The sequence below is a fragment of the Panicum virgatum genome, chromosome 7K (genome assembly GCF_016808335.1).
Source record: "Panicum virgatum strain AP13 chromosome 7K, P.virgatum_v5, whole genome shotgun sequence".
Lineage (NCBI taxonomy): Eukaryota > Viridiplantae > Streptophyta > Magnoliopsida > Poales > Poaceae > Panicum > Panicum virgatum.
This window is the reverse complement of record NC_053142.1, coordinates 49,855,392-49,872,183: the sequence shown is the minus strand read 5'-3', so window position 1 is coordinate 49,872,183 and position 16,792 is coordinate 49,855,392. Positions and strand designations below refer to the sequence as shown.

At 47.4% G+C, this 16,792-nt stretch overlaps 1 protein-coding gene across 1 annotated transcript; it reads left to right on the top strand.

Annotated features, from left to right (window-relative positions):
* The first annotated feature begins 457 nt into the window (after positions 1-457).
* LOC120642001 (alpha-N-acetylglucosaminidase-like) lies at positions 458-16,334 on the top strand. The gene is made up of 19 exons (XM_039918368.1): positions 458-853; positions 1,280-1,356; positions 2,038-2,249; positions 2,718-2,839; positions 3,521-3,606; positions 10,205-10,299; positions 10,553-10,634; positions 11,174-11,280; positions 12,240-12,270; positions 12,354-12,471; positions 12,710-12,757; positions 13,322-13,431; positions 13,519-13,621; positions 13,719-13,817; positions 13,992-14,102; positions 14,624-14,865; positions 15,120-15,357; positions 15,674-15,752; positions 15,829-16,334. The coding sequence occupies exons 1-19, from the start codon at positions 614-616 to the stop codon at positions 16,119-16,121; spliced, it is 2,493 nt and encodes an 830-aa protein (XP_039774302.1). The 5' UTR covers positions 458-613; the 3' UTR covers positions 16,122-16,334.
* Positions 16,335-16,792: the final 458 nt, after the last annotated feature.

The following is a 16,792-nucleotide window of genomic DNA, read 5'->3' as shown; positions in this document are numbered from 1 at the left end:
TACCGTGAATGGCATTGTAAGTTCTGAATCCTCAAAAAAGTTCAGAAGCTTCAGAAGAAAAACTCTGGAATTCCTCAAGAATTTTGAGCCCGGCCCACCACCACCTTTTGCCCCTCGGACTCGGAGCCCATAACCACATGTTTTTTTTGAGTTTCGTACAAAAATCTGGGCCTCTGGGGGCAATATTACGTGACTGGCCATGTTGCAAAGATGAGAATTTACAATTATCAATTTTTTTTTCAGATTTACTCTTTTTAAGGTAACTTAGATCTTGTATTTACGTAAGTCACTAGTGTTAGACTGCCTATGCTGTGTCTACCGACCTTTTTCTTTTTTTTCTTCTTCTATTTTTATTTTTTCTATTTTTTCTTTTTATTTCTCTATTTTGCTATGTAGATGCATTTTTCTGTGTGTAACTAACTTGTTCGCAATGCCAAAACATTTGTTCATTTCATAGATTAAACTGTTTCGTGATGTTGATTTATTTTTTCGCAATATTCCTGCTTACTAGTTTTAAACCCGTCGTCATGCCGTCCGCGGAGGCGGAGTCCCACTCACCACTCCAATCCTCATCCCCATTCCTCCTCCCACTCCCCACCCCGCTGCCGCCGCGATGCGGCCCTCCTCCAGCCCCGCTTCCCGCTCGCTCACGCTCCTGCTGTTCGTCGTGATCGCCTGCGCCGTCCCGGAGGCGAGATGCTCCGATCGGCGGTTCCCGCACCTCGACCGCGTCCGCGAGCTCCATCGCCGGGAGGGCTCGTCGTCGGCCGAGCAGGAGGCCGCAGCGCGCGGGCTTCTCGAGCGGCTCCTCCTCTCACACTCCGCCAGCTTCGAGTTCAGGGTCATCTCCAAGGTACGCGCGCTTCGCTGCTCGTGCTCGGGGAGGGGAGACGTAGGATTCTAGGCGCTGCTCGCTGTTGGCAAGTGTTGCATAAGTAAAGTAGCGTTGCCGTGAGAGAAAGTACAGTGAGAATGTCAGTTGTCAGCTAGAATCAGAAGCCAACGAAGCGCGTAACGGGGACATCATAGAGCAGTCGATCAAAGTAGGGAGTTGTTTGTTTGGACTTGTCATCGTGTAAACATGTGGCTACTATGTTAATTTAGATTATCAAAAACCATTTTAGCTGTCAAAACTGAACCCTACACACAACGAGTTGCCTTTTGTAATGATCCTATTGATTTATAACTCCGCCTGAGGAAGTTCACAATGGGTTCTGACGCCCCTTTTACTCATTGGCAAGGGTTCATAATCTACTGTTCTACTCCACTGCATTGATAGGAACAATGTGGCGGGAAGGCATGCTTCATCATTATCAACCACCCGTTGTTTGATGGAGAAGGGACTCCCGAAATACTGTATGTTTAACCTTTCTATTTTAACATTTGCTGCAAATAATATCTTCAGCTTGTTTGGCATTTACAAATTATTTTCTGTTTCTTGATGCTAGAGGATCATGTGCATGTCTTATAGTGTTTCTATTTCCCTTTGCTGTTATTTTCAGAAATTTGGTGTTGGGTGAATTGCTGTTGTTAAATATGTATATCACATATGCAAACAGTGAATTTATAACCACATCTTATTTTAGCTCACGATGAGTTGATTGCATTTAGTCTTGAGTGTGTGACATCCATTAAGGCATTAGATTTAATGAACCAGTACATCTGTCTATACATTCTCTTGTGTTTATTTATAAGAACTCTTCTCATTTATGTTTATTATAACCTATCCAGAAAGCAGTTAACTACACGAAGTTTGGGCCTCAGCAGATTCTGCTAGAATCATGTGCCACTGTCAATCCTGTTTGCTTTTGCAATTGGCTTATACTTGAGCAATTAAGCCTGCTCCAAATGTGCAGGGCAAAATGCCATCTGCTATATTAGTTGAGCTGAGACTGAAAACTTCTGTATGCCACAGAAACATCATTCTAGTTTCATAAATTATGTTTCAGCAATGCATGCGTGCATGTTTCAGTTTTTACATAGTGAAACCAGACAGGGCTTAACAACTTATTCGTATTTGTCATTGGTTGTGGTCAGGATACTTGGAGCAAGTGGGGTGGAAATTTCTGCTGGTTTTCACTGGTACTTAAAACACTATTGTGCAGCACATATATCTTGGTATAAAACTGGTGGTGCACAATTATCATCCATTCCACGTCCTGGGTCATTACCTCGTGTTCCTGCTGGTGGTGTATTTATTCAAAGACCCGTTGACTGGAGCTACTACCAGAATGCAGTTACATCCAGCTGTAAGCTGATAACTTATTACTCGAAATTTCTAAGAATTGTAATTGAAGTAGTTTTTTTAAACACATGACGTGTTGCCAGCTACCCTACCACACTGATGGGATGCTCCGCGCTCTGCTTGTCATACTATATTGTATTTCTTTTCCCTCTGTTATGATCATACATTTCCAGGTTCTGTTTGTGAATAACTGAATATCCCAGTCAGGACGAGTGTTACCTTTCCTTCTCCCAAAAGGTTGCTCTGATTTATTCCTGTTGATGCCCCCATGGACTTGTGTTGTCATGACTAGTTTCCTGATTGTATCACCTTACCCCTTGTTTTGGTTTCTTGTTGCTACCATGTGGTTCCATTTTGGGGGCCTTTGTGAACCTTCGGCTATTAATACTGATGATATCATTTTCCTTCATGTAAAGTAAAAACATACTTCCTGTCTATTTCTCTGATTAAAACTATTTTTCTTTCCCTTTAGATTCTTTTGCTTGGTGGAATTGGGAGCGTTGGGAGCAGGAAATTGACTGGATGGCTCTTCAAGGGATCAATTTGCCTCTTGCTTTCACTGGGCAAGAGTCTATATGGCAGAAGGTTTTTCAGGTATATACATGTTTTCTTTTTCTTTAAGCATTCTTTAAACTGTATAATTTAATACTATGTATTTTCGTGAGTCCTTAAGGCGTTGAAATCATGCGCAAAAGCATACTAGAGCTTAGGTAGAGAATTAAGCAGATGGATTGGTTCATACCTGTAAATGGCTAAATTCTTAGGTGCGATATAGATAAGCAGGCAGTAACGGAGGTAGGAACTGAACTTAGAGTATGCCGCTTCCCTGCTGCACCGGCCGGCCGGCAACCAATTACCAACAGAATTTTTTTTTACTAATAGGCTTTTTTTTTTACTAATAGGCTGAGCTAATTAGGGTATGCAGGGACCACCTGGCATAACATGTTGCTCCGCCACTGTAAGCAGGCAGAGCAGCACATTACTGCATTTCCACACATGCTGCAATGTTGTGATTGTGTTGACAAAATGATTTAGGAGCAGTTCTTGATATTTGCTTTTTGTTGGGGGATGTCTATATCCCTTATATAAAAAAAAGATAAAACCTCATTGGTTTCCTTCCTGTAGACCGTATAGTAGGTTGTCTCACTTTTTGTTATGAGAGTGTTTGCACTCTTTTATCTAACATAAAAATGGACTCTGGTTGTTGCTTTACTCTTCCTGTTATCCTGAAAATGCCCTAATATCTTCTGTGTTATTCCCTTATACTTCTTGAAGAGGTACAATATTAGCAAATCAGATTTGGATGGTTTCTTTGGTGGGCCAGCTTTTCTTGCATGGTCTCGAATGGCGAATATGCATGGGTAAGTTATGATGGATAAGTATGTGTACTTGGTCTTTGTGGGGCTGCACAAGAGGAGATGCTCTTGCTGCAGCACGTTGTGCTTTGCTGCCCCTAGAGGACAGCAAGGACAGCATCTTGACTACCTTTTAGTTGGCATCTAGGACAGCAGTTAGGACTAGCAGTTAGCATCTAGCTTGGCTGCCCTGCAGCCCCTTGTATAAATGCATCCCCAGCCCCCCCTTGGGATGGCATGGCTTTGAGTTTGTGAATATGAGAAAACCAGAAAATTGCCCCAAGTTCATTGTCATCCTCTCAGCTCAATGAGAGTTAGAATTGAGCTGCTAACAACTGGTATCAGAGCCGTACTTTCCTGTAGGTTGGATATCTCTTGCTCCTCCCCTTCCCAAGCGCTTGTAGCAGCCCAACCACCACCACCACCAGCAGCAGCTGCTCCAGCCGCTGCAACAGCAGCAGCAGCTCCGGCTGCCTCTCCTTCCCCATTCCCTTCCCCCTCTCCACGCAGCAGCCCCTTGGAGGCGCGCCATGTCCGACGCATCGTCTCAGCGCTTGGTCGCCTCGAGCGCACAGCGCCAGCGAGACGCCGAGCTCGCCGCGGCAGAGGAGCGCAGGCGAGCGACGGCTCAAGCCGCTGCAGCAGCGGCGAGGGCGGCCAGGCTGGCTGCAGCGGAGCTGGCAGCGGCCAGGGCGGAGGTGGAAGCAGAGGAGGCGGAAGATGCAGCGCGTGCGACAGAGGTTGAGGTTGAGACCTTGCGCGGCAGCCTCAGCGGCTCCATCTCCGGCGACACCACCGTCGACGGGGACCTTGAGGAGCTGGAGAGGGAGAGGGCGCGGGAGCGGACTGCGAGGTGGGCAGCAGCCCACCCTGGCGGCGGCGGCCCGGAGGGCGGCGCGCCCGGCGGCGGAACGGACGGCGGCGCGCAGGGTGGCGGCGGCGTGCCTGGAGGCGGCCGTGCCCCTGGAGGCGGCGCGCAGGGAGGTGGCGGCGCTCCTGGCTGGGGCGAGCGCGGCGGCGCCCCCACCCTCACCAAGTCCAACTACGTCGAGTGGGCCGTGGTCATGGAGGTGAAGCTCCAGGTGCGGCATATGTGGGAGGCAGTCCGGTACGGCGACGTCGACTACGATGAGAATCGACGGGCGCTGGATGCTCTCATCGCAGCAGCCCCGCCCGAGATGCAGTTCATGCTTTCCAAGAAGCGAACTGCCAAGGAGGCCTGGGACTCCATTGCTGCGGCACGTATCGGCAGCGACCGCGCCCGCAAGACCACTCTGCAGGCACTTCGCAAGGAGTGGGAGAACCTGGCCTTCAAGCCAGGTGAGGATGTTGATGACTTCGCTCTCCGTCTCAACACTCTGCTGCAGAAGATGGTGCAGTTCGGCGACGACACCTACGACGAGGAGAGAGCTATCGAGAAGCTCTTCCGCTGCGTCCCCGAGCGGTACAGGCAGACCGCTCGCTCGATCGAGTCTCTGCTGGATCTCTCCACCATGACGATCGAGGAGGCGATAGGTCGCCTCAAGGTCGCCGACAGCGATGAGCCACAGCCTCCCTCGGGAGTCATCTCCACCGGTGGGAAGCTCCACCTCACTCAGGAGCAGTGGGAGGCCCGGCGCGGTGACAGGAAGAGGGGGGGAGCCCTCTTCCTCGACTGGTGGCCGCAAGCGCGGCAAGCTGCAAAAGGGGCGCGGAGGTGCCCAAGCCGGGGCACGAGGGCGCGCCGAGGGTGGCGCCCGCGGAGATGCTCAGGGCGGCGCCGCCGATAGGCCCAAGACGGCACGAGACGACGCCTGCCACAACTGTGGCAGGCCCGGCCACTGGGCCAGGGACTGCCCGCAACGGAGGCGTGGGGGCCAAGCCCACGTCGCGGAGGCCCAGCCGGATGACGAGCCGGCTCTGTTCCTACTCCACGGGGACATGGAGCCGCATCCGGCGGCACCGCCTGCCACCGCTCTACTCCACCTCGACGAGCCGCGCGCCCGAGTCCTCGGCAACGGCTCCGACGACGACAGGGTCGACGGCTGGTACCTCGTCTCCGGCGCCATGCACCACATGACCGGGCGGCGGGAGTTCTTCTCCGACCTGGACGTCGACGTAGGTGGCTCCGTCAGGTTCGGGGACTCCTCCGCCGTGGAGATCAAGGGCGTGGGCTCTGTGATCTTCACCGCCAAGTCCGGAGAGCACCGGATGCTCACCGAAGTCTACTACATCCCGGCGCTGCGGAACTCCATCATCAGCCTTGAGCAGCTCGATGAGAGCGGCTCACGCATGGTGATCAACAGCGGGGTCCTCCGCATCTGGGACCACCGTCGCCAGCTTCTCGCTATGGTGGTTCGAGGGAAGAACCGCCTCTACATCCTCCACGTCGGGGTGGTCCAGCCTCTTTGTCTTGCAGCTCGCAGGGACGACGAGGCATGACAGTGGCACGAGCGCTTCGGGCACCTCCACTTTGAGGCCCTGAAGCGGCTCGGCGCCAAGGAGATGGTGCGAGGCCTTTCGTGCCTCGACCACGTGGAGCAGCTCTGCGATGTCTGCGTGCTGACGAAGCAGAGGCGGCACCCCTTCCCCCAGCAGGCGAGCTTCCGAGCCAGGGAGTGGCTCGAGCTCGTGCACGGGGACTTGTGTGGCCCGGTGACACCGGCCACACCAGGAGGACGGCGCTACTTCCTGCTGCTCGTCGACGATCTCTCCCGCTACATGTGGGTGATGATCCTCGACAGCAAGGGAGAGGCTGCGGACGCCATCAGGCGTGCTCAGGCTGCTGCGGAGGCGGAGAGCGGCCGCAAGTTGCGCGTGCTGCGCACCGACAACGGCGGCGAGTTCACGGCGGCCGAGTTCGCGGCGTACTGCGTGGATGAGGGCATCCATCGCCACTACTCCGCGCCGTACAGCCCGCAGCAGAACGGCGTTGTCGAGCGGCGCAACCAGACGGTTGTGGGGATGGCTCTGGCCCTCCTCAAGCAGAGGGGGATGCCGGCTGTCTTCTGGGAGAGGCGGTGGTGACGGCCGTCCACATCCTCAACCGCTCGCCCACCAAGGCACTCGACGGCATGACGCCGTATGAGGCTTGGCATGGGCGCAAGCCGGCGGTCTCCCACATGCGGGTCTTCGGCTGCCTCGCGTTCGCCAAGGAGCTTGGCCACATCGGCAAGCTCGATGACAGGAGCACTCCGGGAGTGTTCATCGGCAAGCTCGACGACAGGAGCACTCCGGGAGTGTTCATCGGCTATGCGGAGGGCTCATAGTCACAGGATTCGGGGTCGATGCCTCGTCCCTCGACCCGGGAACGTCGTTCCGATTCGAGGGTCGGGGTCGAAGAGGGTCAGTGTCCCATTCAAGGTTGGATCGTGTCCCGGTTTGAAAGGGGTCGCAGCCCCATTGCTAGCAGATTTAATTGAGATAAGGAGGTTAAGGACAGTGGATTGGTGTGGTTTTTGTTAGACAATGAGCTGAGTGCGTGTAGCATGGTCTAAATGTACTCTTTTATATGTTTCTTATATGCTTGTGCAGATTAGTTTCTTCATTAGTAGCACATATATAGTTTTTGTCTTTATCGACCCGAAGATATCGACCCCGATGAATCAAGGTCGCGTCCCACATAATAATTTATCGTTCCATAGATGTATACCCCATTCGAACCATAATTTTATAAAATGACGACCCTCGACCCTCGACCCCGTTCCTCGACCCGGTCGACCCAGGAACTTTGTGACTATGGGAGGGCTCGAAGGCCTACCGTATTCTCGACTCGGGGACACAGCGTGTGCGCACGGCGCGCGACGTTGTGTTCGACGAAGGGCGAGGATGGGCGTGGGACAAGACGGTGGACGACGGCTCGGCTCCGACGTACGACGACTTCACCGTCGAGTACGTCCACTTCGAGGGAGCTGGGGGAGTAGGCAGCTCTTCTTCGCCGAGCGTGCCTACCCCGGTCCTCGAGCCTCCACCGACTCCGGCGCCCGCTACACCGGCAGCACCACGCTCTCCAGCCGCGACTCCGGCTGCGACGAGTTCCTCGCCTGCACCACCACAGCCGGCGACGCCACGCACTCCAGTACCGACAACCACTCCTCCGGGCACGTCTACTCCGACACCTGCTCGTGCTGAGCACAGCCCGGTGGAGTTCGCTACTCCGCTCTCTCATGACGAGGAGCGCGTCGACGCGTATCACGACGGCGAGCCGTTGCGGTACCGTACGATGGAGGACCTTCTCGGCGATCAGCCGGTGCCGGGACTGTTGCCTCACGACCTGGAGACGCAGTTGCACCTCGCGTGCGACGACGGCGAGCCTCGGTCTTTCGCAGAGGCCGAGGGACACGTGGCATGGCGTGCCGCGATGCAGTCGGAGATGGACGCGGTTGAGAAGAACCGGCACCGTCGTCAAGCACAAGGCTCGCCTGGTGGCACGAGGTTTCGTGCAACAGGAGGGAGTCGACTTCGATGATGCCTTCGCTCCTGTGGCACGGATGGAGTCCGTGTGACTCCTCCTTGCGCTGGCTGCTCAGGAGGGCTGGCGCGTCCATCACATGGACGTCAAGTCGGCGTTTCTCAACGGCGACTTGAAGTTGGAGGTCTACGTGCACCAGCCGTCGGGATTCGCGATCCCCGACAAGAAGGGCAAGGTGCTACGCCTGCGTAAGGCCCTCTATGGCTTGCGGCAGGCAGCACGGGCGTGGAATGCCAAGTTGGATTCCACGCTCAAGGGGATGGGCTTCGAGCAAAGCCCGCACGAGGCGGCCATCTACCGGCGGGGCAATGGAGCAAATGCCCTGCTGGTGGGTGTCTACGTCGACTACTTGGTGATCACCGGCACCAAGGATGCGGAGGTGGCGGCGTTCAAGGAAGAGATGAAGGCCACCTTCCAGATGAGCGACCTGGGGCCTCTCTCTTTCTACCTGGGGATCGAGGTGCACCAGGACGACTCCGGGATCACGCTTTGACAGACTGCCTACGCCAAGCGCGTCGTTGAGCTAGCTGGGCTCACCGATTGCAACCCAGCTCTCACTCCGATGGAGGAGAGGCTGAAGCTGAGCCATGACAGCATGGCGGAGGAGGTGGACGCTACTCAGTACCGGCGCCTTGTGGGGAGCCTCCGCTACCTCGCCCACACACGGCCGGACTTGGCGTTCTCCGTCGGCTACGTCAGTCGGTTCATGCAGCGACCGACGACGGAGCACCAGCAGGTCGTGAAGAGGATCATCCGCTACGTTGCGGGGACTCTCGACCACGGTCTCCACTACTCGAGGTGCCCTGGGGCGGCACACTTCATCGGGTACAGCGACAGCGACCACGCCGGCGATATCGACACCAGCAAGAGCACAAGCGGGATCCTCTTCTTCCTCGGCGAGTGCCTCGTTAGCTGGCAGTCGGTCAAGCAGCAGGTGGTGGCTCTGTCTAGCTGCGAGGCTGAGTACATAGCGGCCTCCACCGCTTCGACTCAGGCGCTCTGGCTCGCTCGACTGCTTGGTGATCTCCTCGGCAGAGACACTGAAGCGGTGGAGCTCAGAGTGGACAGCAAGTCCGCTCTGGCCCTGGCAAAGAACCCCGTTTTTCATGAACGGAGCAAGCACATCCGGGTGAGGTATCACTTCATCCGAGGCTTCTTAGAGGACGGGAGCATCAAGGCGAGCTACATCAACACCAAGGGCCAGCTTGCGGACCTGCTCACCAAGCCCCTTGGGAGGATCAAGTTCCTTGAGCTCTGCTCCAGGACCGGGATGGTTCAATCTTCCCACAAGACGACGCACAAGACTTAGGGGGAGAATGATGGATAAGCCTGTGTACTTGGTCTTTGTGGGGCTGCACAAGAGGAGATGCTCTTGCTGCAGCACGTTGTGCTTTGCTGCCCCTAGAGGACAGCAAGGACAGCATCTTGACTACCTTTCAGTTGGCATCTAGGACAGCAGTTAGGACTAGCAGTTAGCATCTAGCTTGGCTGCCCTGCAGCCCCTTGTATAAATGTATCCCCAGCCCCCCCTTGGGATGGCATGGTTTTGAGTTTGTGAATATGAGAAAACCAGAAAATTGCCCCAAGTTTATTGTCATCCTCTCAGCTCAATGAGAGTTAGAATTGAGCTGCTAACAAGTTACACCTCTGACTTGTTGTTGCCCCCTCACATCTAAACTTTTGATTTTATATTATTCTAGTTTGATCTGATATCCTTTTAAAATAATATTGTGACATAATGTATTTTTTAAAATTATTTTCATTAATTCTTTAACACCACAGCACAAGACAGTAATTGAAATTTTTGGTTGTGCTTGGAATTACTTTGTTATAGAATATATAGCTGCAACTAGGGATGCTCACATCTCTGGAATGACGTTAAAATAGAGATGTGAAAGCTTAAAATCTTGTTTTGGGAATTGGTCCCCCTTTTATGAGTCCTAAGTCCTGATATTTATGTCTGAGCATAACTCACTGCCTTGGCTGCCAACAAGACTTTGGTGTCATCTTTAGTACTTTTAGGAATAGATAGTCAGATAGTCACCACTGTTATTTAGTTGTCTTGGATGCAGATTTTTTTTTCTGAACTCTATTTTTGAAATATCCTGTGTATTACTTATTTTCTGAACTCTTTTATTTCCAATTATTTGCCAGATGGGGTGGGCCTCTTCCTCAGACCTGGCTTGATGATCAACTAGCTCTTCAGAAGAAAATCCTTTCTAGGATGTATGCTTTTGGCATGTTCCCAGGTAACATTGTACATTCTAGCATTTCTGGGTTTTGTGCAGTTACATGAGGATTGTTTTAATATTATATAGAAAACTCAATAGTATGTCATTTTATACAATATATCTTTATTATTGGCTTGCACTTTGTGTGTTTCTTTCTGAACTCCTATTCTGCCTAGTATGCCCACTCTAAATGTTTGATATGTTAAATTACTCGGTCTGAGTTTTTTTTCAGTTTAATTTCAGCATCACTTTACTTCTGCCTTTGTTGCAGTTCTTCCAGCCTTTTCTGGCAACATCCCAGCTGCATTAAAGGCCAAATTTCCTTCAGCTAAAGTCACTCACCTTGGAAACTGGTAAGGACGATTTCATATCTTGTCAAAAAAACCTTGATATATACTAACCAGTTACTACTGTATAATTTTTCCGTGATGGAATACTTAAAATATAGAATATGGAACCATGGTTGCAGCTCCTGGTTTGTGTCTCACTACTGAATTCCTTTCAGTTTTGTGTCTCCACTGTTGTTGTCTTTCATTGATCTATCTGGAATCATGGTTGCAGTTTTATTGCAATTTGCGCTTGCAGTACACATCTTAGCAGTTTTAGCTGCTACAGTTGATCTAAATGGAACAATCACTCTACATACTTGTGCCTTCTGATGCCATCCACAATTGGCACACCAGATTCAAAACGATCTTATACCCATTTGTATTTTCAGTCTTGTTTCGCCTTAAGTGTTTCATCATATGAATTATCTTGACTTACGACTGCCATACAATAACACTGCTTCTGAATTAAAGTGAAGCAACCCAATGCTCTGCATATCTTGCTGACATCTCTTTTTCATCACTAAACCATATGTGCTCATTTGTCTCTCTTCTGTTATATTAAGGTTTACAGTTGACAGCAATCCAAGGTGGTGCTGCACATATCTTCTTGATGCATCTGATCCTTTATTTATTGAAATTGGAAAGTTATTTATAGAAGAACAAATCAGAGGTAGGATTTGTTGTTTTGGTCAATCTTTTGTCAACCATAATGCAAGATATTTTAATTTCAGACCTGGAATCCTGTGTTTTCTCTATAACTAAATCTGTTGACTGGAAAATAGATAAATTCCAACTATCTAAGTTTCCAAAATTCTTTTCCAGTTGTATTAAGTTGTTGAAGAACACTATGTTTACAGTTATCATGTGAATGAAGCGGAAAATCTCAGTCCTTTTACTTGGTATTCAACCATTGTTCATGAAATAAACTGTTCTATTAGTTAGCCCCTCTACGAATTATTTTATATGTCATGTCCAAAATAGAAGTATAATAAAAGGTTTGCCCCAGATGTCCCTTGCTAGAGAACAACTATATGTTTTCATATGGTATAGCTCTTTGTTTGGTCATGAGTGACATACTACGCGATAGTAATATCCAAATCATGCTTCTTTGCGATGATATTTGGCTATTTTCTTATAGTACTAGCACATGCCACTTTTGCAATACCGGATCTTTAGGTTCTTTTGTGCTTCCTGACCACATCTTTGGTGAACTTGTTATTTTGTGAAGATAGAGTAGTTAAAATCATGAATTAGAAAGCAATGAGAACAAAACAAACCAAGCAGGTCAGATGTACTAATTGGAGGGGATGTAGAAAAAAGATTGTGGATTAATACTTCGTTTTGTATTTTGTCTTTCTTCAGTTGAACTCAGCTGCTGCTCCCAGAACATTATCTTGATTTTGAACTCTTTTGAAAGTTGAAATGGGCCAGCACACCTCGGAAAGATGAAAAAGAAACATGATTTATTTTGCAATATTAATCAACATCCGAATTTTTCCCCTCCAACAAGATCGATGGTTAAAATTTATCTTACTATTCTCTTTTGTAAAGAGTAATTTGTTTAGACTTTTTAATCAGGAAAAAATGCAAACCTTGATACATGTTGATTTTTCTTGTTCTTTCACACAGAATATGATAGGACAAGTCATATATACAACTGGTATGGTTTTTCATCATCCACCTCACTGGAAGTTCCTGATTGATGGACCTTTTCTCATTTATTTATATTTCCAACCTGTCTAGTGATACTTTTGATGAGAACACTCCTCCACTAAGTGATCCAAACTATATCTCTTCGTTGGGTGCTGCAACATTCAGGGGTATGCAAAGCGGTGACGATGATGCTGTTTGGTTGATGCAAGTAAGTTCTCTGTGTTTTGGTAGTTCGCTAATTTATTACCTGCAATGGGTTTTTCTGTAAAAGTAGTTATTATGGATATGATATGGACTATGGATGTCTTGGATGACGCTCTTTAAGTCTTTACTTCTGGAACTACTTTTTGATGCATTATTCTCCTCTCTAGTTGTGAAATTTTTCTTGCTGCATCGTCACACCATAGATGGATATGCAAGGATCTCTAACATGTTTTACTCCGCAGGGTTGGTTGTTTACCTATGATCCTTTCTGGGAACCCCCGCAAATGAAGGTGAAAGTTTATATTATATAATTTGATAAGATATGAATGCTGTAATTTATTAGCTTTGCATATATTAGTTTCTCATTTCTTCAAAAACATTTTAGTAATGGGATTTGAAATTCTTTGGACCTGGATTTTTTAATTAAAAAATATTACATCGCAAAATTGTGTTGCTAGCAGTTGCCTCCGAAAGTCAGTATGTTGGATGACTGCAATTAATATTGCAATGATGTGAGGTGATCACATTCATTTGGTCAATGCCCTTTTGTATTCCAATAACATATTATGAGTTGTTTCAAACACCAAGGAGGGACAATTTGCACTGGGTGTTACCTGTGATTGCTGCCTTGATACTAATCAAGAAGTCCATGCCTGCAGTATTTCTAAAAAGTTAACTATTCCTTGTACACTCAGTTTCTGCAATATTTCTGCTAAACGTGAATAAGCCTTGTGAACTTAAAGTGGCTAGATACATCTATAAGTCGTCGTTTTTTCTTTCTATTCTGAGCATGCAGCTTCTACATAACAAGGATTTTTCCTTATCTGATTAATCTCAAAATCTGCTGTTGTTAGGCATTACTGCATTCTGTTCCAGTTGGCAGAATGATTGTTCTTGATCTTTATGCTGAAGTTAAACCAGTATGGATAAATTCTGATCAGTTCTATGGTGTCCCCTACATCTGGAAAGTTCTCTTCTTTTTCTTGTAAACACCATCTATTACTGTCCTTATATTTTCCTTTATAATGAAACTTGTATGATTCTTTTTCAGGTGCATGCTCCACAATTTCGCTGCAGATTTTGAAATGTATGGTGTTTTGGATGCTTTGGCTTCTGGGCCTATTGATGCTCGACTAAGTGATAACTCTACAATGGTATACGATATTAACTTAATCAGTTGTTTCTGCTGCTGAGCTTGCTTATAGAAATATGGAATGTGACGTTTTACTCGTTAACACAATAATTTTGAAGGTTGGAGTTGGTATGTCTATGGAGGGTATTGAGCAAAATCCAATTGTTTATGACCTAATGTCAGAAATGGCCTTCCATCATGAACAAGTTGATCTTCAGGTAAAATAAAAGAATATTTTCTAGAAGAACTTTATGTGCCATAGAAGCATTCTTTCTTTTCTTTTTATACTTAATGTGCAGTTCTTCTTTATGTTTATATGAAAGTATCCCGTTGAACTAGCTATTGAATGCAACCAATTTTTTTTGGCTTGATCGGTTTTGTATTATTTCCAGGTTTGGGTTGAGACATATCCAACAAGAAGATATGGAAAACCAGTGAAGGGACTGCAAGATGCTTGGTGGATCTTATACCAAACTCTATATAACTGCACAGATGGTAAAAATGTAAGTTAAATGCCATGCTCAGGCATTGTGTGTGTGTGTCCAGTGTTCATCCAACATTACACAAGCTCTTAGCTCTTAGATGTCTGATATGCTATGCTACTAACAATTTGGAGTTTTGTATTTATTTTAGTTGCTCCTTAATCCATATGATAAAGATGTTTGCTAGATAAAATTGTTCTGTGACATACAGCTCTTATGCTTGTTCTTTTTTTTCTTGCTTGCTGATTACAGTGTCGCCCATTAATAGGCACACACTAACCATTGCATGTCATCTTGCCTAATAAACTAACAACTATGAGATAAGGCCAACAGATTATGCTAACAAGCTAACAAACTCATTGTAACACAAGTATACTATGTGCATGCTGCTCCTTTCCGTATGCACAGCCACTGCAAGCAACTGCAACGCTGAACTGACTCTAGGGTCTAAGCACAGACCATAACCGAAGTAATCGTAAATTTACTCCTATACTTTTTTGATGCTTTGATCGCATTCTTATCTGTTACTCTTCTGGTAACAGGACAAAAATCGGGACGTGATAGTGGCCTTCCCAGATGTTGAACCTTTTGTTATTCAGACACAAGGGTTATACATGAGTTATGGAAAACTGTATTCTACAAGATCACCGAAGAATTACGAGAAGGGCACCTCCAATGATGCATATGAACATCCTCATATGTGGTACAATACCAGTGTCGTTGTACATGCCCTTGAGCTTTTTCTTCAATACGGAGATGAAGTGTCTGACAGCAACACCTTCAGGTGAGAACACAGGCACTCTAATTGCTTGGTCCATACTGCAAAATAATCATTCAGTTCATCTTTGAGTGTTGCTACTAGCTATGTGCTTAATTTTTTTCAATCAGTATTTACTATGCTCAGAAAACACTATTTGCAAGCTTAGAAAAGTGCTGGTCTTTAACGGACTGTGTGTACATTTTTTTTATGTTGCTTATAGAATTGGCACTTACCCTATTCTTACTGTAATTATTGCTCCTTTGTAATCACATTAACAGATATGATCTTGTGGATTTAACTCGTCAAGTTCTGGCTAAATATGCCAACGATGTCTTTATAAAGATCATCAAGAGCTACAAATCAAACAGCACGAATCAAATGATCACCCTGTGCCAGCATTTCCTCGGCCTTGTGAATGACCTTGATACACTACTTGCCTCTCATGAGGGATTTCTGCTTGGGCCTTGGTTGGAAAATGCGAAGGGCCTTGCACGAGACCAAAAACAAGAGATACAGGTAAATTATTTTTCTTTTGTCATTCTTTAATTAACACTTAATGATATTGCATCATATATTTTTTATGTTAAATCACTATTCCTATAGTTTTTTGTTAATGAAGGTAGGGATGCTTCCATTGTTACCTACCTTCTTGATCTTAGATTGATATGTGTACTGTAAGACAATTTAACATAGCATACATGTGCTGCGTTCAAATAGTGATCTTGTGGTGCATGTTATGCTAGCTCAGATAGCATGTACTCCTAACAGTATTCTAAAGCTCACGTGTTATTCCTCAGATTCCTGACACACAACTACATTGAAATTGTTGCAGTATGAATGGAATGCTAGAACGCAAATTACAATGTGGTTTGACAATACCGAAACAAAAGCAAGTTTGTTGCGCGACTACGGTGAGCCACATGCCACTTAGCCATGTACTGCTTTAACATTGCTTTCGTGGATTTCTTTCTAACAAATTTGTTCCAGCAAATAAGTACTGGTGCGGCCTGCTGCGAGACTACTACGGACCAAGAGCAGCCATCTACTTTAAGCACCTGTTACAGAGTATGAAGAAGAATGAGCCTTTTGCGCTTGAGGAATGGAGGCGAGAATGGATCAGCCTCACCAACAACTGGCAGAGCGATAGGAAAGTGTTTGCAACCACAGCTACAGGAGACGCTCTAAATATATCACGGTCGCTTTACATGAAGTACTTTGGCAATGTTGATCTAGTTGAGCTAGAAGGTACATCCTCACCGGGGGAGTCTGCAAGCTTATAAGCTCTTGGTCATGTGCGCAGTGGTGGTGATTGATTATGATGCACTTGAAGTGCAGATTCGCAATTAGCTTTTTTCCCTTCATGTATTTGCTCCAACTCTCGAGTGCCTTCCGCTGTGACAAATGTATATACTAGGCGCCTTATATATAGCCGTAACCAGTGCTCAAAAGTTAGGGACGTCGTCAATTCAAATTTCCTTAAGTTTTATTTTTAACGGTTTTGAGGGTCTTTTAGTAGTAGGCGGCTGTCCTAAAGGCACTGAGGCAAGCTACTAAACCCAAACCGGCGGTATACACTGTCGAACATACCGGCGGTATTGAAGAACAAGACTCGCTCAGGTGGAGACGCCGTGCCGAGGTTGAGGTCATAACCAAAGAGGCCTTCTTCCCTTGTGGAAGGCGACGCTGCTGACTAATTCGCCGGTCAGATCAGTTCAGGCGCCAGGCGGCATCGTCAGGCCGCCAGTAGGCAACCGGATCCCCTCCATAGTGCCACATGATCTCTCATCTCCGGCTCTCGAGAGTCATGCTGGTTTTTTCCCCCGTGAAATGAAATCCACGCTTTTCAAACACAACATCGATCGTATAAATTAATCCTATAGTGCAGCAGCCAGTAGAGCTTAGACAGGCGCGTCGACTACGTAATCTCATGTACTATGTGCGTGAATCCAGA

Coding starts and splice junctions, on each gene's coding strand:
- LOC120642001 (XM_039918368.1), top strand. CDS start 614: ATGCGGCCCTCCTCCAGCCCCGCTTCCCGCTCGCTCACGCTCCTGCTG. Junction 12,271..12,353: donor ACAAGTCATATATACAACTG/GTATGGTTTTTC, acceptor CAACCTGTCTAG/TGATACTTTTGATGAGAACA. Junction 13,432..13,518: donor TATGGTGTCCCCTACATCTG/GAAAGTTCTCTT, acceptor ATTCTTTTTCAG/GTGCATGCTCCACAATTTCG.